The following is a 23,342-nucleotide window of genomic DNA, read 5'->3' as shown; positions in this document are numbered from 1 at the left end:
AGCATCCCAGGGTGATACCTCAAGAAGTTGGTTGAGAAAATGTCAACATGTCTGCAAAGGGTGACTACTTTGAAGATGCTAAAATATAACACAGTTTTGATTTATTTGGGTGTTTATTTTATTATTTTTATTAAGTATTTCAAACTTTTGACCGGTAGTGTATATATACAGTATGTGTGTGTGTGTATGTATGCATATATATATATATAGATAGTGTAATCCAGTTTTGAGTCAAATTATTTTGTGGTTTATACTGTGAGGGGTGTATTACACATGTTACAAAGAAAATCTTACCCTAGAAAAATATGACAGTTTGAACCACTGCACATAGCAATACTGGCTGCCCATTACAGTATACATGTGTGGGATTCTGCTTTTGTTTTTGTCAGTACCATACACTGATATTTCCAAATTATGCATAACTTTACAGTTCACACTTACCTTTTATGATCGACTCCCAAGATCAAATTAAGTTGTTTTGACTTGAGAGAGAGGGGATGTGTAAGAGGGGATGTTTTGGCAATTGACATTGTACGTTAAATGGATTTCATTGGATTAAATAACTTTTAAATTTTAGTTGTACAAAACAATTCAATTGGTTTGTCCAGTAAGTAAAACAAACAAACAAACAAAAGAAAACGTTTCAAGTTTAAATACAATTGCAATGAGTAAATTGTACTATTTTTTTCTTTGGAAATGTAATTAAGTAAAAGAACAAATATTCACTTTAAATTGCACTTGAGGAAAGTTGAAATCCCCCAAAATATCACTTACTGTAAAAAGTGTAATGAAGTATAATTTACTCAAGTTCTTTTCACCATTCTCCTAGAATATCATTTAAAGTTAAATTAATTCCATATGTAATATAAAATTAAAAGGACAACCTACCTTTTGTGATGGTTTCATTTTGAGCACATGAGGGATTGGTTTTAACATGGTCTTCTATAAAATGACAGGTGCTTGGTCAATCCTACCAAGGATGTTGCCACATATTCAAGATGGAAAAACCAAGAATCAACCATTGAAAAATGCATGTTGGTCGACCACTATGAAAATCGGGGGAAACATGTCCCCATCAATATCTGGTTGTTGTTATGGTCTTCTACTAGTGACCCAAAAATCACCTCCAAGATCCATTTCCAACATATTATGTGAAGTGAACTATTAAATGACATCAGTGTGTCCATCTGATCATAATACAGTTATAATATTGTTTCAGAAATGTAACATGTAATCATAACACCAATTTCACTCTGAATGATGATTCAATTATGAAAGGTCTCGTTTTCCACTATGCAACTGATGTGGGGACTCAACTGACTGGTCCAAAGTTTCAAGTATGGTTATAACTATATAATGGAGTAAAACTCATAGGTAGAAATCACAGTTCGACTTTGAATTAATAATATCAAGACGCTTCTTCAACAAAGAAATGTAGGACTAAAAGAGTTGTCTACGGGTTATGTTCTGTGAGATTCAGATGGTTTTTATTTGATGCCTGCCATTTCACTTTGCCATTCCCTTAAAACTATTAAATGCAATGACCCATTTGTCTCACTTCAAGCCCGGTCGCTCTATCTCCTCCCCTTTATGCGCATTAAGTCTCGAACGTCTTCTTTTTTATTTATTTGAAACTGATAGATCGGTTTTACGAAGATTTTTATGAAGAAAAATTCCATTAATGGTACATCGATGGAGCACGCGGTTGAACTTGAAGCGACCCAGTGAGAGACATTTCGAAACGGCTTCCTGGTTTACCAGATTTCGCGTGAAGGACAGTTTCGACATTCGTTGATACCATATAAAATAAAATGGTGAAAATCGCAAGGTGCATTAAAAAAAGTTTTATTTTTCATATTCTCATTTGTTTCATTATGTGCACCCTGTTTCAGTCATGTTACGCTGACGCAATAGACCCCTCCTACAGGGGAATCCCTCCAACTCCACGCGTTCTTTGCATTGAGATTGCAGGTTTGCTGAAAATCTACTTTTTTTGTGTTGTTTTGGTTTGTGTGAGAGACTCAAAACATCGCAGCACGCTAATCGGTTGTGGGAGAGGTCGGCAAATTATATTACCACAAGGTGAAAAGAGACTTACCTGGCGTTGATTTGCAATTTGTCCGAACATAAATGGATGTTTTAGTAAGTGTTTGCTTCGAGAAAGTTGGGATCTGTCGTACAAAATTGATTGGTGCTTGAAATACTTGTCGGAAAATAGTCGTATATTAATCAACCCCGCAGTGAAACGGATTTTAAAATTATTTCGAGCGGCCCTAAATGTTAGAGTTAAACTAACGATTTAACAGGAGTCACATAGTCGGAAGGCCTTCACATTTAAATAAAACATCAACGAGAACAGATGAGCGTGTGTTAGCTAGCTAGCTAATTGCCGAAAATCCGCGATTGAACAAACGCAACATTTTTGCTACAATCATTGTGTGTTTTTAAAAGTTTGTTTTTATGTTAAAGTCTTTAAACATACAATTTTGCCAACTTTACATGGAGCTAATTACGCCTATCAATTTGCTAACTAGCCTTGCGGTAACTTTGCGAGTCTTGAAATGTTCACAGAATTGTCATGTATTTATACATGTCCTTTAACCACTTCGTTATATTTACTAAATTGATTCGGTTATTGAGGAAGACAATTATTCGACTTTGAAAAGCGAGAACAGCGCGAGCTGGCCGTCTACAAATTGCAACTAAATGTGAGGCGTTACACTACATTATATTTTTTTCTTCTGTGTTCAGCGGACCTAAGGTTTTGTCTTGTTTGTAATCTTGCGAACCTGAAACGGAGAGAGACAGGACATGGCAGACAAATCTGAAAGCCAAGATTTTGCTGAGCTCTGGGAGCGGAACCTCATGTAAGTTTGCAACACCTGGTCGGGATCATGCTTTCCACATCTCTCCTGTACCCTGGAGTTGGCCATGTCCTCAATATTATGTGGGTGCGAGTAGTTTTCTGTGAGGTCCCCATTATTATCCTCTGCGTGAAAAAACATTTGGTTGTTGGGGGGAGATATGACGCACCATTTAATTTGTGGCTTTTGTGTGCATAATCTGTAAGGTTTATAAAATAATAATAAAAAATTGATATCCCCCCAATTTTTTTCCTAGGTTGGAGCACATTCAAACATCAGAAGGTGGCCCTTGGGACTCCTCAATCTATGATGAGGTATATTTTTTTTTTTGTGGCATGTAGACATGTTTGCCCACTGTACCGCCCCCGTTGAGAACCTCTGATATAATGTTTTGAATTGTTCTGCTGTAATAACTGTTGTGCTATTTATGTCCTATGTGTTTTCAGCAGTACCTTCCAGAGTCATTTGATCAAAATATTTTCGATGTTATTGCTGAGCAACCTCAGCCATCCACTTCCCCACCAACATCCACTGTCCCGGTTGCCACAGACTATCCTGGAGAACATGGCTTCAAACTGGGATTCCCGCAATCCGGCACTGCCAAATCTGTAACTTGCACGGTGAGTTAAACAATACACGCATTTACGCATGCTCACACATACATGTATAGATTGCTTAACATACATAAAATACTCAGATACATTTTTTAAAATACATTTAAATGTGTTTGATCACCACTGTTATACCTCAAACATAACTTTATATAGTCACTATATTCAAAATTTCTAGCATCTTTAAAAACCGCATAAAATTCGATCTGTTTCTGTTTTTTTTTTTTTTTTTTTCTTCTCCATATTCTGGTTTAGCTTTTAGATATAAGGCATCAGAAATAAAATCTCTGCACTAATTGTCTTATAGTTTTTTGCAGTGTATAGTAAAAAACTTCTATTTAATCCAGGATACAGTATAATAGCTTAATTGGGGTATGGATGCCCATGTACCTGAAGAAATGTATAGAACCTTTATGCTCTTTCTGGTGAGCGTTGAACCGGAATGTTGCCAGGATACCACGAGACTTAATTCATTCTCAAACCGCTGCCTTCACTCCTCTCCTGAATAATACCTCCCATTTTTTGTGTATTCTGCACTCCAGTTCAAGCCACTGTAGTCATTCGATTTGTCAATTTAACACCTGGAGGGTGCAAATTAGAAATCGTCATTACCGGTTTCTTACGCCTTTGTCTGAAGACATGAATGGGCATGTTCTGATGTGTAGCGCTAAAAACTTTTCCGGCAGTGATGGGGTTAAAAAGAAGTGCCGTCCCACCTTTTACCCACCCTCAAATTATAATTTTTCTTCTACTGTTGCACTTTTTGGTTTAGTTCTTTCAAATCTAATTTTTAGCCAGTATACTAAATGTGTAACTCCTTACATTTACAAGAAGTGAACAAGATCAACACGCTTTTATTTTGGAGAAGTAGAATGAAGAAACCGCAATGTCTCTTTAGTTTGTGTGCATATTTAATGTTTTCATGAATACGTAGTCTTATGACCATTATGTGTGTGGAAAGAGGTGTTGCCCTAAAATGGCCATATAACAAAAGATCTGATGACACTGCATTCATTCTTAGTCAGAGGAGCTATTTTTCTGAGATTATGCTTCTACGTGCACATTAGGAGCTAAAGGGCCATTCACCTAGGTAATGAGTCATACAGCTAGCTTAGTAAGTCTCCAAATGTAATAATTGAACATGAAATATAACTGTAGATCTATTAGTCAATTAAATGGAGTGCAGTGCAAGGATGTACTCCCTAATCTTCAGTGTTTCCTGTTTGTGCTTTGATTTCATTTTTAAAACGAGCAGCAGTTTTTTTTATTAGTAAGCAAGTAGCTGTGGAGTTTGAACATGTCTGAACTTGTCCTCATAGAGAAGTGGGGGAGGGGAGTGTCCTGAAATACAAGCTCAAACTGCTGTCCACTAAACCAGAGCAGGAACATTTGGCATCCAAAATTATCATTGTAAAAATCGGAGGGAGAAGTGGGTCCTATAACACAAGCCTAGAGTTTTAGGATAGAGAGTTATAGTTTAAAGATTGTTGTAGTAAGAGGTAGTCACACTGGTGTGTTTCAGAACCTGTGAGAAACTGCAGGACAGGATGTGCCCTGGAGGGTAAGACAAAAATAGAATTTCAAAAGCTCAACTCGTTTTTTAACCATTTTAAAATTAGGTTTTGCAAAATAGGCTTGATTAGTATTTCTAGTTTTTCTGGCATAACCCATGGCTACATTTGTAGGAGTTAATTGGGGATGTACAAAACATTTTCAAACTGACTAGTCAATAGTTATCTGAATGACTATTTGGTTTTAAGGAAGCCTTATATAATTAGGCTAATTAGCCATCAAAGTTATTAGAAAAATTAAGACATTTTATACATGCGGTACAACAGGACTAAAGGCACACCTTAAGGAAAATTTGCCTTTTTCTGTTAACAAAATGTATCAAGTTCGAAAAAATCTATTACTTTTTATTAAATATTAATGGAGCAACATAATTTGTGTGAAAATATATAATATCGGAAGGTTGTACTGAATTTCAAAATTCAGTGGTGAAGGGTGCCTTTTACCCCAACCAAACGCCTGCTCCAGGCGTTTGGTTGGGAGCCCCTCCTCCCCTCGCGGTCGGCAGTTTAGAGATACAACCTGTTGAAAAGTTTTTTTAGAATTCTTACAGTTACTGTTGGCATGCTGTCAGCACACTAAAACCCATTTAGATACGTTATCTTTTTATATTCATCCCCTTTAAATCACCTCTGCTTAAAAAAATATCTAGATAAAATATTCAACCGCACAAGTCGATTGTTTGTTGACTAGTTATCCATTCCGACCCATCTTAAGTGTTTATCAGCATTCACATTAATTATAACATAAAACTTATGAATGTTCTGCTAACTTGTGTGATAATAATAAAATGCCATTATAAAAAAAATTTCCACTAAGAGCACAAACAATTTTTAACCACTGTGTTTTACACTGCATTAACAGTTGTGAGTTCATATACTGCTGTATGTGTGATACCTTGTAAACCACTGAAAATCTCTCAGGTTGTTCTATTTTGTGATGCAAAGTCTAGCTAGTTATCATTTAAATGGATCTGTAACCTAGTGAATAGTTTTAAATCACCTCTCCTGTTTCTCTGTTCCCCTGTTTGTCTGAATGCAGTACTCTCCAGACCTGAATAAGCTCTTTTGCCAGTTGGCAAAAACTTGTCCTGTTCAGATGGTGGTGGACTCCCTCCCTCCTCGGGGTGCGATGCTTAGAGCCACAGCTATATACAAAAAGTCTGAGTATGTGGCTGAGGTGGTCCGCCGATGCCCCCACCATGAGAGGACCCCAGATAGTGATGGTATGGACACACTAGGGGGGTGTGCAGCAAAGCCATTATCTGTATTTGTATCTGTATCTATTCATATGACAAAATGAGCTGTATCTGGCTCTATTCTGATAGAACCGGGCATGGTTGGGGCATAACCGGAAGTGCGTCAAAACTAAATGAAGTGCCCATTTTTTAAGTGTTACTCTTACATTTATAGTTTCTATGAATAAAATATTCTTTGTATATGCATTTTCATAATACTAGCTTAATAATCATCATAGTAATCATTATTATTTGAATAAATTATTTTATTTACAATTTTCCTTACCAATTTAAGCTGAATTTGTTGGCTTCATTAACTCTGGAATATGTTGTGGTTCCTCCTGGTATTTCAGATATTAATATCTGCATGCCACAGAATTTTCTTTTGTCTGCATGTATAACAACATTATTCTGGAGGCAAGAGGTGTCAGGCAAAATGTGAAATGTCAAGCACACATTTTGCTGTGAATAATAAATACAAATTCAATCATTAAAATAAAATCAATATAGCCTACAAACAGATTTACGATAGGACTCTACACTATTTAACTAAGGACATTATTTAGCTAAATAATAATATTAATGTTACATTTAAATGGTGCCAGAGTTAAAGAACACTTAACATTTTCATTCTTCATTTTACACAAGGAGGAATATTCCTAATAGATGAATAATCTATGGAGCATTTAAACTTTTTTTTTTGGAATAAAGGCTTAACCAGTTAATAACCTTAATTGCTGATGTGGATATAAATGTAAAATTTAAAAGACGGATAGACGAGCTCTGACATGAAATCATCACGTAAGAAATGTAACATCGTGCTCAGGTTTAGGCTATAAATGAATACGAGAATCACGTGTGAATCATGTGATACATTAACATAGACATTGGACAACTTGAAATTGTATATGATTTTGTATCATATTGACAAGCTCCAGACGCTCACAATTAAAAGAGACCGCAAATGGAGTCAAGGCCTCAGCCATCAGATCTGAAATCATAATGCGCTCATTTTCATTCAGAAGGTTTAGACTTGAGAAATATTGGATGCACAGATTCATAAATTCTTTGTGATTTTGGAAATGTTTATTTAAAATGTTTCTTTATCCTTGTGCTTTTTGAATAATCAGTCATTATTCATGCATTTCCAAATAAGGTATACAGCTTAAGGCATATCCCTGGGGGGGACACACACTTTCTCTCTTTATCTACTGTAGCACCATAGTATACCATTGGAAGTCTATAGAAAACACTAACTATACAAAAAAAAGGAAGTTCCATTGACAAGTTTTTTTCTTGTTCTCTCTAAACTTCCTGCTCAGTACTGGCTCCAGCTGCTCACCTGATCCGATTGGAAGGAAACTCACGTGCTGATTACAAGGAAGATCATATCACCTCCAGACACAGTGTAATTGTGCCCTATGAACCTCCACAGGTCAGTCTAAATTTGGAATGGGGATTATCAAGTAATTTCGTAGTCAAGGAAAAAAAAAAGATTGAAGTTGATTAATCGTTAATTCACATGTAAGTTGAGGATTTGATGCTGCTTGCACTGTTATGGCCACCGGCCATTTACATATTTATAAGTCATTGTGTACAATGCACCTTCAGTTTATGCTTCTTCATTTACACCTTGTACTGTATTATAGACATTTGCATTGAGCTGGTCTCTGCTTCTCTTCATCATAACTTTGCATTCAAAACCCATATTGTATATATTTACATATATACATTTTGCTATTTGCACTTCTGGTTAGATGCTAACTGCATTTCATTGGCTCTGTACTTGTATTTTGCACAATAAAGTTGAATCTAATCTAAAAAAATAAAAGGATGGGCTTCCATTTCCGGTCACCGTAAGAATGGCAGCATAGTTCACCATCTCCTACGTCAAAGTGGAGATTAGTTCAACTCAACTTTGAGTAACAAAACAATTATTGTAAAGATCGACAAGTAATAGTGGGACAACAATGGACACCAGAGAGAGAAATAGGAAAACTAATTTAGAAGAACCTGAAACTTGGCGCAGACAGCAAGGTATGGCTCATGCGTTGGTTCAGAAACCAGATGCTAATCACCAACAATCTGAAGATCTAAAAAACCTGGATCAACACGCAAATCAACCAAGAGCAAATTCTGGAGGAAATAAAAAAACTTTAAAGAGGAAAATCGTCAGATGGATGAGATCAAAACGAACTTAAACGAGACACCAGAGAATCAGCTACGCATTGTATCAAAGAAATGGAAATGCGAGTGCAAAATGTGGAAAAGGTGATGTGGAAGTTGATAAAACTAGTCAAAAATTGATCAAGAGCGTTGGTCAAGAAGATACATTTTAAGAATATACAATGTGCCAGAGGAAGCTGAAGAACATTCTATAGTTGACTATGTTGAACAATTATTGTGGGCCACCGTTGCCCATGGCATAGATCTGATTGTGGAAAACACACCATGCTGTCGTTCCTAAACCGGTGTGAATGCGAGATCCAGGTCGACGATAGTGGCGTTTCTCAAAAGGATGTGATCCGAAAGGTGTTGGAAAAAAAACAAAAGCCAACAAAAGATGTACTTCAAATATGACTAACTCCAGCAGTTCTTCAGAAACAGAAGGAATATTCAGAGGTGAAGAATGTGCTGAAAGAGAAACTAATTGGCTTCCAAACTCTATACTGGCAAGATTGCATGTGTTCTACCAGGATCAGACCCATCTCAACAACACTACTGAAGAAGCTACTTAGGATGTGGTGTAGAGAGGGTTTGACTTGGAAGATCTGCCACCGTAGGAGATCCATAGGGGATCCATGCCTTTCAGAGCATGAAAACAAATATATAGATTCTAGATTTGCCTCAGTGCTGTTTTTTTTTTATTTAGATCGCAAAACGTTTTTTTTTTTGCTTATTTCTTCTTTTCGTTTAGTTGCAATGCATAAGGTAAGACACTTGAGCTATTAATGGACTATCATCTGCAAAGAGGGATCTTCTTTAATTTAGTTCTCATGAAGGCAGTAACCTGGAGGCCCTGCTCTTAATTGTAGGAGAGGAGGCTTTCCCTCCATGGCTAGATGTCATCACTAGTGTGTTACAGGTTAGTTTTGTTGAAACAATGGAAGCACTAAAGGTTTTTATGTTCTTATATTTCTGCCAGTTATTGAAATTGTTCTTCCAGGGAATGTGCCTGTCATCTTTCAAAATCAGATATCATACTCGCCAAACATTGAACATTTCCTTCAACGTGAACAGCATAAAAACCCAATTAAACTTGGTTAAATTCTATCTAAAGTGAAAATGCACATATTTTGTTGCAATATATATCTGAGTAACACCGAACATGAGAAACTGAGAAAATGGGGTTTACACAAATTAATTATTCTTCATATTAATTGAGACCCAGACGAGGAGTTATTTTGACTTCTCATAAGATAATTTTTGACCAGACTGGTTCATTCAGATAAGAGGGCAGGTTTATTTTGGTTTGAAGAATGATAAGTGGAATCCCTATTACTTTGCTCAATATTTATGCCCAACCTGGGAGTGATTTGCATTCTTAAGATTTTGTAGATGATTGTTACAGAAATACAGAGTAAATTGATCTGTGGGGGTGATTTAAATGTGCATTTGCAGCCTGAACTTGTCTTCTCATGCAAGAAAATCCTTTTTCATTAATCTACTCACCATAAAATGAATGCACTGATTAGGGTTGGGTGATTTGGCTTAACAAAATATATATATATTTGTTTTAGCCAATTGATGACATTTGATATATATCTCCAGAATTATGTATTTGCATTGAAAACAAAACCAAATAACCTTTTAAGCCATTTCAGAGGAACCATAATTTCAACTAAACAGCCATTGCAGTCAAAGTAACAGCGAAATGTTTAAATATTAATTTAAAATCTAGTTAAATGTAATGAAGGCATATTTTACCAAAATATATAACTAAATGACCACAAGGAAGAATAATATTTAATTGTTTTCATTTATATGCACCCATATACAAATATACATAGTAACCTAATAAACTTTTATTTAATATTTACCTAAATATTTTTTGGAGGAAAAAAAATTGTGAGTGAACTTTCCTCACTTTAGGGCTGCAACTAATGATTATTTTGATATTCAACTAATCAAACGATTATTAGAATGACTATTCGGCAATTATTGCAACGATTAATCATTAACAATTAACCAAGTATTCAGCTTGTGCCCGACATAAAAGGTTGTATTAAATGTGCTCGCTAACAATAGAGAGGACAAAATCATCTTTTAATAATACCTCTAAATGACATTCACTTTTAAAGGGGAAAAAATTACTTTTTTATTATGTTTCATTAAAAAGAATCACTACAAAAAACCCTGTTGTTATCAGGTGTTTTTGTCTTTGTTTTTCATTTAAAATGGTTTACAAATCCTTAAAACAAGATGCATTTACTTGAGAAGCAACATAAGATATTTAGACTTGCTTTAAGACAATGTATCTTAAATATAAGAGTAATTTTTCGCTTTGTTATACTTCCTGCAAGAATACTTAAATTCAAGATCTATTCTCTAAAAGCAAGTCTTAATATAGCCGCAAGCGAATATTGTAGGTGGCCAAGCACTATTGCAGATGACCAAAACAAACACATTTGACAGAAACAATCCTGTGAATGCTGTGGACAGCTATTTTGGTGTGACATTTCACCTGCTTTGAGCACAGTTGTAAAAATAGGATTGTCTTAGTTTATTGCACCCTTATCATCAAAAATGTGTAAAAATTGTTACGTTTGAAAATTGCATTTACAAGATACAGGCTAATTAGTCATTATAGGCCAAGCCCAAAACATATTTGCTAATATCTTTAAAACGGTTCGATGTGTAAAATTTCATTTGATATCTTTTTGTCAGGAGGGTCTAAATATGAAATATACAAAGTTTCGTGAGAATCAGGCAAATGGTCTAGGACGAGTTTAAAGTATATTTTCAGAATAAATAGAAAGGTTTCATACGGAAATGGAAATAAATATACCATATCATTGTAGGTCAATGGTGGATTCAGAGAAGCTAAACGTTTTTATTGTAGCATATACGGTTCAGGAGTTATGAGCAAAAAAGCAAATTAGATAATTATAATACCGCCGTGTATCCGATTATCACAAAATTGTATATGCGGCTTTGAGTTGAAACCCTGCTAGTGTGTAGTAATTTCCATAACACTTGGCCATTTCCAATATGAGTTAATAGGTGCTTAAATTTGATTGGCCATTGGCAGCCATTTTTGTTAATTTGTTGAATCAGTTTTTTTTAAAGAATATGTTAGCATTTGAATCAAAGAAGATTCAAATTTAATTTGAACTTTGTCTCTCAAACAGCTGTAAATTTATGACGCTTTTATAGTTGTAGTGCCCCCTAGGTTGAAATTGCACAAAACTTTGCTGACGTGTTCAAAATGTCCTGTTGACTATGTGCACCGAGTTTGGTTACAGTTGGAGTTTGCGATGAGTAGATATTGATCAATTACTCCAATCACGTTAAACCAAAGGAATTTTATTGTTAATATCTTCTGAACGATTTGACATAGAAATTCTTTTGATAACTTTTTGTGAGGAACATCTGTAGATGACGTATACCAAATTGCGTGCCGATCAGACTGACGGTCTAGGAGGAGTTTGAAAAAGTAGATTTGTCAAAAAATTTAAAATGGTGGGAAAAATTATAGACCATAATGAATTCGGAGATAAAAATTTTGTAGGACTTCATTCAAGGAATCGGAGGATTTTTTTCAATTCTAGCTCTTACAGTTCCAGAGATATGAGCCAAAACATAAAAGTGTGTACTATTGCGCCACCTTGGGCCAGATGCATCTTTTTTTATTTTAGGTATTTTAAAATATTTTTATTCTTAATATTATATTCATATAATAACATCCTCAGATAGAAAGAAAAAATATTCTGCAGTATAGCTACTATAATAAATCTACGTTGTTTTAAATTAGTTTTATATATTCTTTTTGGAAAACAAATAAGTATTTTGTTGCTGTGTATAATAGGGTGAAAACTGTCATCTTTTGGTTCACTTCAATCCATCTGTAACTCGCAAAAAACAAACTCTTATTAATAAAGCTGCTTATTGCCAAATTTCTTCACGAGAAGAAATGCAGTGACGCATATATTATGATTCAATAAGTCGTGAACCATCACGTTATAATCTAGCTGCAGCAAGTTCAAAGAACGCGCGTCACCGTAATCACTTGAAGCTGTTTGGAAATTTTAGACTGCATCTGGACTGTGTGCTGTGTAATTTTTCCTCTCCTCAGTCAGGCGAGTGAGTGCAGTGCTGCTCTCACGCGTCATCATTAGAGTTTCATATGTTATGTTAAATGAGATCAAATGACTATTCAGGTTTTTTATTGTCGACGTTGTCGATAACATCATGTAATCTTTTCAGCCCTAACTCACTTGCATTCATCCCAGTTTAAAATTATATAATACTGAATTATTATTGTGGGATCCAGTCTAGTTCATTATTATAATATAATACTGAATAATTATTGCTATTATTTTGAGGATTTGATTTATACAATAGTCATTTATTTTACCGTGAGCTTTTATTTTTGCATAACACACAAGTGCACTGCAATGTCAGCAGGTAGCAGTGTGTGTATTTGACACTTTACAGTTTTCTTCATTACAAATCTGGTGAGATGCTGTCATTTCCTTTTCTGTGATACTGTCCTATTTTTAGACTTGTATAATAACTTGTTGCAGTTACAAATGTTTGGATTTGCATGATTGTATAAAACAGCAGCACCTTTTCACAGTGCATGTGTACTGTTCCATAACCTCTAAAAACAGTCTATCATTTGAGTGCCTTTGTTTCATTAACCCGCACGTGAACATAGAGCAGTGCGTCACCCATTTCACTCTCTCTTTACTCTTGTTTTATGTAGGTGGGAGCAGAGTGCACCACTGTCCTTTATAATTACATGTGCAACAGCAGTTGCATGGGTGGGATGAACCGCCGTCCCATCGTCACTATTATTACTTTGGAGACTCAGGAGTAAGTACTGTGTGTTTGAGTCCTCTAGAAGTGTATTTCATATCTATTTGGCAGCCAAGGATAATCACATCTGCTTTTGCTTTTGACCCACAGTGGTCAGTTGCTGGGTCGTGGATCTTTTGAGGTGCGTGTGTGTGCGTGCCCAGGACGAGACCGAAAAACTGAGGAGAGTAACTTCAGAAAAGAGCAGGAGGCCAAAACCATGGGCAAGACCCCTTCTAAACGAAGTAAGTTTGAATATGTATGCTTGTGTGCTATGGTATTATTCATAGGGCTCCCCTCTAAATTAAAGGCTATGAGTATCGTTAACTTTAGATTGTGCATGTGTTTGACTGAGTTTAGTGTTCCATAATAGGGCTGAAATGATTAATCAACATTATCGACAACACAATGATAAAAAATTATCAACTAATTTTCGTTGTCCAATATACGTTTAATCTCTTTTAATGTAACATGAGATCATATGAAACTGATGCACAAGAGTGTTGCAGAGTAACACTGCAGTTGATAAGAGGCGGGCAGGGAGGAAGAAGACTTTTCACAGTCCAGATGCACTCCAAACAGCTTGAGGTGATGTAGATTGCAAAGTATAAGAGAATTGTGGCGCACAAAATTACAGAATAAGTAAATACAGAATCAGTGTTGTGAAATAAGTGGAACTGGTGTTCTGCTGGAGCTAAACTCGCAGAGCCCCTTTTAAGGAATCACTGGTGATATATCTTTAATGCATCCTTTATTAAAGTTCAAATTTCAATGAATGAACAAACTCCAAAACTGGCATTTCTCTGTGCCATCAAGTTTATTGAGTCATGTGAAGTGACCCAATCTGAGGGAGAGAGATTTAAACTTCTCCCGGCTGATGCACACTCTCGCACGGAGGTGCTTGTCTCTCGCGCATGCTTGTCGTAGCTTCAGATGATAATATGATGACTCATGGCATATCGAATAATTAAATCTGTCTTGTGACGTTTGTCTTGTCGTAAAGAAATTGACGATATTCAGCTCTGTTAAGAAGAGTTTGTTTTTCACAATCAAGTGAATAAAAAGGTGAGAGGGTAGGCTTTGCCCATTATACACTGCAAAGTTTGCAATATAAATTTCTTAAACTCCAACTTAACAACAAGGTACATGTACTTGAGGAGCTGTAATGCAGAATATATTAAAAATGTGTTTTCAGAGAATCTTAAATGTAATCTTGAATATAGGGGTATTTTTCTTAATGAGAAGTGAGAAAATACAAAATAATTATGTTCAAGATATACTCTGAAACAATTTTTTATATTTTATAGGCTGCTTCTCAGGTAAATGTATATTGTTTAAAAGATGGTTGTATATTTTTAAATGGGAAAACAAGACAAAAACACCTGTTAAGAATTTGTTTTTTTTACTGAATGAAACTTCTCAAAAATCCTCTGGTATTGTTTCCTGTAATTCAGGAAATTGAGATGTATTTTTAAAAGATGCTTCTGTCCTTTTTAGTTTTAGTAAGCACATGTTTAATACAACCTCCTACCTCAAGGCACAAGCTGAAGGTTAAGAGTAATCATTGCCATAATAATCCCCCAAATAGATGATTAATCGTTCTAATAATTGTTAGATTAGTCGATTATCAGAATAGTTGATAGTTGTTGCCCTATATCATAACATCATGATCCTACTGTAATCTCTGACTGCTATTCTGACCGTTTATCTGACAGGCATTAAGGAGTCATCCTCATCTACTCCACGCCCTGAGGGCAGTAAGAAGGCTAAACTGAGCAACAGCAGTGATGAGGAGATCTATACCCTGCAGGTGATCATACGTGTACAAACATCCATATGAATAGCACAAAACAGCCTTTTTCTCAAATTTTTCATGAATGTCATAGTGATGATTTTTAAGACTTTAAATGAAGGATGCAAAATTAGAATAATGGAAAATTTCACAAGAAATTTGAAATTCATGTATTCACTAGGGATGTGCCATGGTTGTTGACTAGTCGTCCAACAGCTGACTAGTTGATTAGTTTGGTCAACTACTAACATAAATATTTGTAGTGGTGGTGGTTTTAATGGGAGAGACAATTCTCAAATTAATTGAGTCATGCATTTTCATGGAGAGTGTTTTTGCATAATTATATCTTGCTCTGTGCTAACTACTGAATAATATTCAGCATAATTAAAACCCTGTGCAGGAACATTCATCTATTTAATGCTTTAAGTTTAGTCCATTTATGCACCGCTGCTGTTACTGCCTTCAAAGTGCTTCATCAACCGTACTTTACAAGGTGGTCACTGTTGGACGTTAAATCCTCTGCTGTGAGTAATGTTACTGTATTTTTGAGGTGCTTTGGAGAGATTAAAATCTTTTACTTATTCTGTCTGACACTGCTTTAAATGGATGAATAGTTGTAGTTATAAGGTTAAACTGCTTGATATCATGAACTAGATGTGTATCCGCATCATGATCTAGCAGTTCTGTGCTTTCTAATGTGCAGCAAAGATCACCTTGAGACTCAAGCTCTCTGTTTACATTCTGCGTTGAGGATGTTTTGTGCCGTTCTTTATTGGAGCCTTTCTCATTTTTTGCTTTTCTTACTTTGATAGTTTTGAGCAATAAGATGTTATAGTTATTTAACTTTCTTATTTGTTGAATATCTGTTAGTTACCATGTTAAAGTGCTGCACTTATAGCACTTTTCCACTCCATGTTACAGTTTGACTGGACTGGTCACTTTGCTTTTCCACTGCAGTTTACTGCCACCTCAACATGGGTGGGATTAAAGACTGATCGTCAAAGTTGCGCCGCTCTACTGCCGTGACATCATCTTCAAGACACAAACATTACTGACCATAAACAATAACACGCTACTGCTAGTTGTTAGCTACTAGCTCATTGTGCTGCATAAAGCAGTTGTTGCATGATGATTTTTCACAAATGTAACTGTTAAATTGGCCTGGTTGTTTTAGAAGCAAGCTTTCCAGTTGCTGGTCAAATAAATTAAGTGAAGCTTTCAAGCAGAATATTGAGTTAATGTAACAAAATTTACCATCCTCCATCGTGGACTCCAACAATGCCGTGGCAAAGTCCAGGACACTCTCCCTCCCATCTATTGCCATAGTGTCCATTTGGTCGAACCACTTCCACTTTCTTCTGCTTGAATCACTCTGGCTGTTGTGGTCCTTGATGGTTCTGTAGTCACTTAAGTTTTTTTTTTTTTTTTCCCTACACTGTTGGTAGCCTTGTGCGGCAGCCAACAGTTGAAAAATTTCCTGAAATACTTTTTCGTTTCGTTCGTCGCTAACGTGAGGAATGTCTGCTCCTCGTTTATTGATCATGGCGTGGTTTTGCGCACAGCCATTTCTTTTTACAATTCGAAAGTTGCGTGAAAAATTATACTGCTATCGCTGTTGCTAACTTTAAAACTAGCAGGTTGATATCCAGTGACGCTGGTAGTGACGATTCTCTCTGACCAATCAGTGATCTGCAGGGTTTTGACATCACATTTAGTAGTATTGGCTCAGCTCACTTGGAACCTCGACTGAGGTGGTACTAAAAAAATACCAGGTACTATCCACAGTGGGGAAAACCCCCAAAAAGTGAGCAGAGTCGAGTTGTACTGTGCAGTGGTAAAGACCCATTCGCGTCTGTATATCTCTCTGCAATGTGTCTGATCATTGTCACGTGATCATAACGTGGCCTATATTGTACATTATTATCCTTAACGACTAGTTGACTAGTCCTTCAAAAAATTGACCAACTAGTCTCTTATGAAAATTTGTAGTTTTGCACATCCCAAGTATTCACCCTCATTTCTTTCCGAACATGTAAAACTTTTTGTTTTTTCCATGGAAATGGATACACTTTGAAAATTGTATTGGTTGAGGAAAAAGCACCACTGATTCAAAGTCAAGTTCTCTGGAGAATTACATTATTATTGAAAAACTCAATTTATACTAAGCTATCGTACTGCTTGACTTCATTAGACTTAGAATGTAGTGCACAAGTCCAATGGACCACTTTTATTATACTTTAATGGCATAATGGTACTCTCAGTACTCGTTCATTGTAATTGGATGAAGAAAAAATGACCCGTGTAATTCTTCAAAATGTCTACTTGGTATGTTCCACAAAAGAAAGACCGACTTATGGTTGGAAATTAATTGAAAGTGAGTGCATGATGACATTATTTTGAGAGGAATGTCCATTTTGACTTTACATCTGTTAGTTTGTGTTAGCTTGACTTTAAAATGTGTCTGTTGTTGTTTTTTTAATGCAGGTCCGTGGTAAGGAGAGATTCGAAATGCTTAAAAAAATCAATGACAGTTTGGAATTGAGTGACATAGTGCCTCCATCTGACTTGGACAAGTACCGTCAGAAAGTGTGAGTTGTCATCCTACAACCACTCTCACAGAATGATCTTTTCAGTTTTAAAGCTGATGTAACACTTAAGTTTCTACATTCTTTACTTGATCTTCAGTGTCTCGAAGACCAAGAAAGACAAGGATGGCCAGGCTCCTGAGCCCAAACAAGGAAAGAAACTGATGGTGAAAGATGAGAAGAGTGATTCTGATTAAGATGGAGGGATACTGAGAGAGAGAGAGAAAGAAATGTCTTCCTGTCTTCCTTTTGCCTTTATTGCAAACTGCCTTTTGGTTAATTGCAAACTGCTTGTGTCCTGCTTTACAGTAGACCTATATGATCCCCAGACCTTTATGTCATTAGCTGGGTTTTCATTTTAATGCAGATTTTGGGATATCGCATTAAAACGGCTAGCTGGAAACAATAAGATGCGAATAAAATCTCCAAATGTGCATAAAAACCTTATACGCTCACTTGAGGTGGATACATTTTTAATCTATAGGAACAATTTGCATAATCTATGATGGAAACACATTTTTAGGAATACAAGATGTGCATCAAAAAAGTAATGTGACTGAATAACTAATTTAGTAGCCAGAGGACCAATCATCGCATCTGAAATGTTGCTCTGGTTCTCCTGAAATAATGGTGTCTGGAAAATCCAAAGCCTACATAGAGTTTGCAAAGCAAATATGTATTATACAAACTTGAACTGTACCGAAGAGCAAGTTTGACACTTTTGAAAAAAATTATTATTGATACACACAGCAAAGGAATAAAACACACAGTGCTACCAGAACTGTTTGATGCGCTGCTGCTCTCAGATATGAGACAAAGTTCTTTTTCCTTTTCTGCATATCACGGCGCTGTTTTGTGGTCAGTTCTGCATTACGTGGCGGCTCATTTTTGCTTATCGCGGCACATTTCGCAGCCGACCCACTGGCCCGCTCGGTTCTCCTGGTGGTCAGTCCGCCCCTGATCGGCCCCAAAGTGCGTCGGCCCACCGGGAAAATGCCTGGTATGCCAGATTACCAGTCCTACCCTGGTTGCAACTAGAAAAAACTGTTTCTCAAAATGTCCAAAAACTACCAAGTCATTGAATTTGGATTTTTTTTTTGTTGAAAGTTTATGCCGATATTTTGTAATCTGTTTTCATACTTTGTTTTATAGGAAAAAGTATTAATGCAACCATTAGAAGTAGTTACTAGCCAACTAATACATTTGTTTGTTTTGTTTTTTTAAACACAAAGTGAAATCAGATTCAATATTTTGAGACTTATTTAGTTCATTTATATTAATAATCATTACAGGCTGTTATCATTTCTAAAACTTAAGAGACAGTTTATGGTGTACAATACACAATCTGTAATTGTTTGCAAAATCACTTGAATGCCATGGATTGACTTAATGAACCTTTAAAGTAACTGTTGTTAATTTCTACACATTTTGTACAACTACTACATCCTGCCGTTTTAAGTAGTTATTGATAACCCTAGTTATGTTGTTTTGAATATTAATATGGCACATGAGTTCATGTTTTTGACAATTGACTGTTGTTTTGTAAGTGGTTATCGGTTATATGCCTAAATATGAGCAAATTGAATTGTTATACTCAGGGCACATTTAAAGTCCCTCCTGTTAATCTTGATAAAAATACAGTACTATACTGTACGATCTTGCTATAGATTATTTTCTATTTTTATACTATTGTTTGGTTTTGCATTCCAGTTTAGTTATATACACATCGTTACCATTACACATGCTTTTATTCATGGTTGTAGCTTTGGGTATATTTTTAAGAAAAACAAAATCAAAAAGTTCAATACAATTTCTATTTAAAAGATTAAAAAAAATGTGTCTTGTTTTCTTTTTTTTGTGCAAACATTTGGGCACAGTGAAGTTTTCACTGTTTTAGGTAACGGAAAACAAACTGATGGTAATTCATTGCATGCAGTTAAGAATCGTAACCAAACATGCTTCAATAACATTACATGAAGTTTAAGGACAAATGTTTGTTGACAATCCAGAGCCATATATGCTGAATCAAAAGTACTTTTACCTCTTAGTCTTTCAGTGCCTACAATTTAAATACTTTTCTATTTGTGCTTAAGAAAAAAAATCTCCATTTTAAATATGCAAAACCCAATGTATACAGGCAACCACATTCGCTTATTCCAAACCATGGGCATTAATAGAGAGTTGGACCTCCTTAACAGCTTGAGATAACCTTGGAGGAGCTTGGCAAGGTAATTAAGGCCTTGCCTACAGGAAAGGCTCTAGGGCCAGTTGGTTTTGCCGCTGAATTGACGCAAGCCTGGATAAGTCTGAGTCTTAAAATGGACAAAGATCCAAGCAAGTGTAAGAGTTACTGTCCAATTTCTCTGATCCAGCTAGACGTAAAAATATTGTCAAAGATTCTGGCTAACCGATTAAGTAAAGTTATGACATCTCTTTTACATATAGATCAGGTGGGGTTTATTCAGGACTGTAGCTCTTCTGATAACAGGCGTTTCCTCAATATCATGTGATCCGTGGCGAATGATCAGTATCACGGACCAAGTAGTCCGGCAATGAGGAAAACAGGAGTTTCTTGTTGAAAAATGTTTTTTTTTTTTTTATTATTTACCCCAAAAATACTAAACAATAGAAACCAAAAGGTTAACAACTAGACTTATAAAAGAGGTCAAAACAAATATAACTTATACTCAAAACAGCATACAACAAAACAGAATATGAACTGACCTAACTGAATGAGACACAAGGGAACATATATAGTGGCTTGGCCAAACCAATTTACAAAAAGGAAAAACAAAATGGACGACAAATACAAACAACTACAAAGTAAAACATACTAAACCCAAAATCCCCCTCCAACATGGCAGCACATGGTATGGCTTAACTGGCAGGTCACAGGATATCACAGTCCTCCACCTTTGGCCACGCCTTTCTTCCCCCAGGACAGACCTCTCTCCAACATGGTAACAAAGAAACAATAATTAATAGAACAAAAAATGTTTACATAACCCTACAATGTGAAAATGTGTGCACTCCATTTAAACAGTGTATGGCTAAAGCAAATAAATACATATTATACCTGAAATAAACTATGTGATATATCATGAATTGTTTGGGGTGTGGCTAACTGCAAAAATAACTTAACCAGTGTACTTAAAACATGGCTTGTGTGCTGTATTACCCTTGCTGATTATTCATCCTGTGTGGCTTGGGCCATCACAATCAGTCTCTGGTCGCTGCCATCTCACTTGATGCCGAAAAGGCTTTTGATATGGTAGAATGGGATTATCTTTTTAAGGTTTTGGAAATATACGTGTTCGAGAACTTTTATAGAATGGATTAAGTTACTTTATAGACACCCAGTAGCGGAGGTACAAACAAATGGATTAATTTCAGATTATTTTACTGTGGATAGGATGTGGGCTAGGCCTACCCAAGATTTTATTTCATAATTATGCATTCGTTCTCAGATATTTGGCTCATTGGTCGCTTCCACCTGAGAGAACCCCTCCCTAGTTTTGTATTAAACAGGAATTACTTGCCCCTATTTCGCCATTGCGAAGCCTTTCTGTTAAACTAACTGGAGAAGTTAAATTACACCCCGTTATCTCGCATTTGCGCTCGGTATGGACAAAAGTGTCCAGAGTGTTTAATTCGGACATTTATTTAAATGTTGCCTCGAGCATATAGTAGTAGTAGTCCTTTATTGTCACATAGTAAACCAGTGAAATTGGCCATCGACCTGTCCATACAAACATACATATGACAAGGGGATAGACAGGACAGGAAGACAGGGAATTAGAAGAAATACAGCATGACATGAGGAGAGGAGAGGAGAAAAAAAGGCAGCCCCAGACTATGCTCCTTAAGAAGTACAGTGTGGGAACAGGGAAAAAACACCTCAGCAACATTAGCACATAATCAGTACACTCTACAACATGAACAAGACTTGCAACAGGGCAGGGGATTGGGGGGTGGAGGTGGCCCAGCACAGGCAAGCAGCCATCCGGACCTGCAGCCATGTTCGGCGCTGGTCACAGACCCGCCTGTCAGACTGGGGGTACAAAGCGGCAAGGCGAGGGATAGGGTATCGGGCGGATGATTGCATATCTGTATATATGTGTAAGAGTTCATGTGTGTGTAGGCCTGGAGAGTCGCTATGCCAGCATCTAATCTAGGTGCCTCAGTCCGCAGGGTTGTCATAGCGATACACAGCAAGTTGCCATGGAGACAACCTTGATCAGGTCCCAGACATAGTCAACAATCACCAGGTGTCTGGGGAGTCGGGGAAGGAACGCGAGAGTGGCTCACTGCAGTGCTCTTCCGGGGGAGTTGTTGTTCCAACAGCGGCCTTGGCCCAGGCCAGTGCTGGTTGAGGGCGGCCGAAACAGATAAGATTGGGATTGTTTGGTTTTAAGGAGAGTAGCCGCATTCTAATTTACACGGCTATTCTCCTGGTCCATTTTGGTCTCTGAAACGATCCATTTGCCTTTGCAAAGCTGTGAGCTTCTCCATGATGTTATCCGTATTTTGGTTCATAGACCCAGTCTGAGTGCAGACAGCTCTGCCCACTGTTTCAATCATGACGGGCAGCCTTGTGAGGCTTTGGACAGCTGTCACCGTCTTCTTAACTCCTCGATAAACCAGGGCATTGCCTAATCCAATCAGCAGAAGACCTGTTATCATGGTACCGAATAGGTAGATATCTTCAACGTCCTCCACGGAAAGAGCCGCCAGACACACGACCCGCCACCTCTCCCACGCGTCCATCGTGTAGCCAGCTGCGAACGTTCCGTCAGGGCAGACAGGTTCCCCCGAACCCAAGCTTCTCGTCGAGAAGATGGTGTCAATTGCGTTGAGAGACCAGTTGATCAAATCCATGATGACTTAGTTTGAAGAGCAGTGCTGAGAGAGTCTCTCAAGTACAAGACAGTAGACTAGATATGACGAGAGGAGCAAAGCAGGGAAGATAAGGGTAGGGAGAGGGTGAGAAAATGCGACCGCCTTCGTTGAGAGCCAAGAGAGAATATGGTTGAACTATGTATTAATAAGTCCTCTTTCTGCTGGTCAGACTGAATTGTGAGGGGGGTTACTACACTCGGTGACCTATGAGAGTGATGTCTTGAGATCTTTTGAAAATTTTGGTTCAACATTTTGGGATTCACAGATTTCAATTCTATAGTTATTTACAGCTGCGCCACCTGCTCTGTATTGTTTTTGAGAGTAGCATACCCCCAGATACTCTGGGATCTATCCATCCCTTTTGTCTCAGGATTTAACTGCTCTTACTGGGAACTGAGTTGTGAGAAGAAAGACTCTCCTCCCCAGACCAGCTACAAGTTTCTAAAATTCTGTCACACACACAAAATGTAATCTTTACCTTAACCTACACTTTTTCTTTAATTATTATACTTTATTTTGGTCTAAGTGTTATAATGTCATTGTTCAAATAATTGTATTTCTAAACTTTCTGAGTTGTGTATTGTTGGTTGAGTAAGAATCTCGTATTCTTTTGAGAAGCTCAGTCTAGCAGAGAACTTTATCAGCTCATCAAACTTATGACATTTTGCTAGATCTAATTTCATAAATATATTTTTTAACTAAACCGATATACATGTTCAAAAAAAATGGTTACTGTATTTCAACAAATACTACTAACACATTTCT

At 36.7% G+C, this 23,342-nt stretch overlaps 1 protein-coding gene across 8 annotated transcripts in view; it reads left to right on the top strand.

The window, feature by feature from the left end:
• LOC127624049 (cellular tumor antigen p53-like) overlaps positions 1-19,503 on the top strand; it is a 30,003-nt gene extending 10,500 nt beyond the window's left edge. For 3 of the 8 annotated variants that reach the window (XM_052098689.1, XM_052098679.1, XM_052098670.1), the window contains exons 7-16: positions 2,752-2,867; positions 3,121-3,178; positions 3,311-3,484; positions 6,086-6,269; positions 7,604-7,716; positions 13,210-13,319; positions 13,413-13,546; positions 15,017-15,111; positions 17,578-17,681; positions 17,779-19,503. In XM_052098689.1, coding sequence (XP_051954649.1) covers positions 2,812-2,867; positions 3,121-3,178; positions 3,311-3,484; positions 6,086-6,269; positions 7,604-7,716; positions 13,210-13,319; positions 13,413-13,546; positions 15,017-15,111; positions 17,578-17,681; positions 17,779-17,875 — 1,125 coding nt within the window. In that variant the 5' untranslated portion in view covers positions 2,752-2,811 and the 3' untranslated portion in view covers positions 17,876-19,503. The other 5 variants (XM_052098703.1, XM_052098696.1, XM_052098711.1 and 2 more) reach the window with 5 other exon arrangements.
• The last annotated feature ends 3,839 nt before the right edge of the window (positions 19,504-23,342 follow it).

This window comes from Xyrauchen texanus, chromosome 3, assembly GCF_025860055.1.
Source record: "Xyrauchen texanus isolate HMW12.3.18 chromosome 3, RBS_HiC_50CHRs, whole genome shotgun sequence".
In the NCBI taxonomy this organism is placed as follows: Eukaryota; Metazoa; Chordata; class Actinopteri; order Cypriniformes; family Catostomidae; genus Xyrauchen; species Xyrauchen texanus.
Note: the sequence above shows the minus strand (reverse complement) of the source record. Positions and strands in the feature narration are given on the sequence as shown.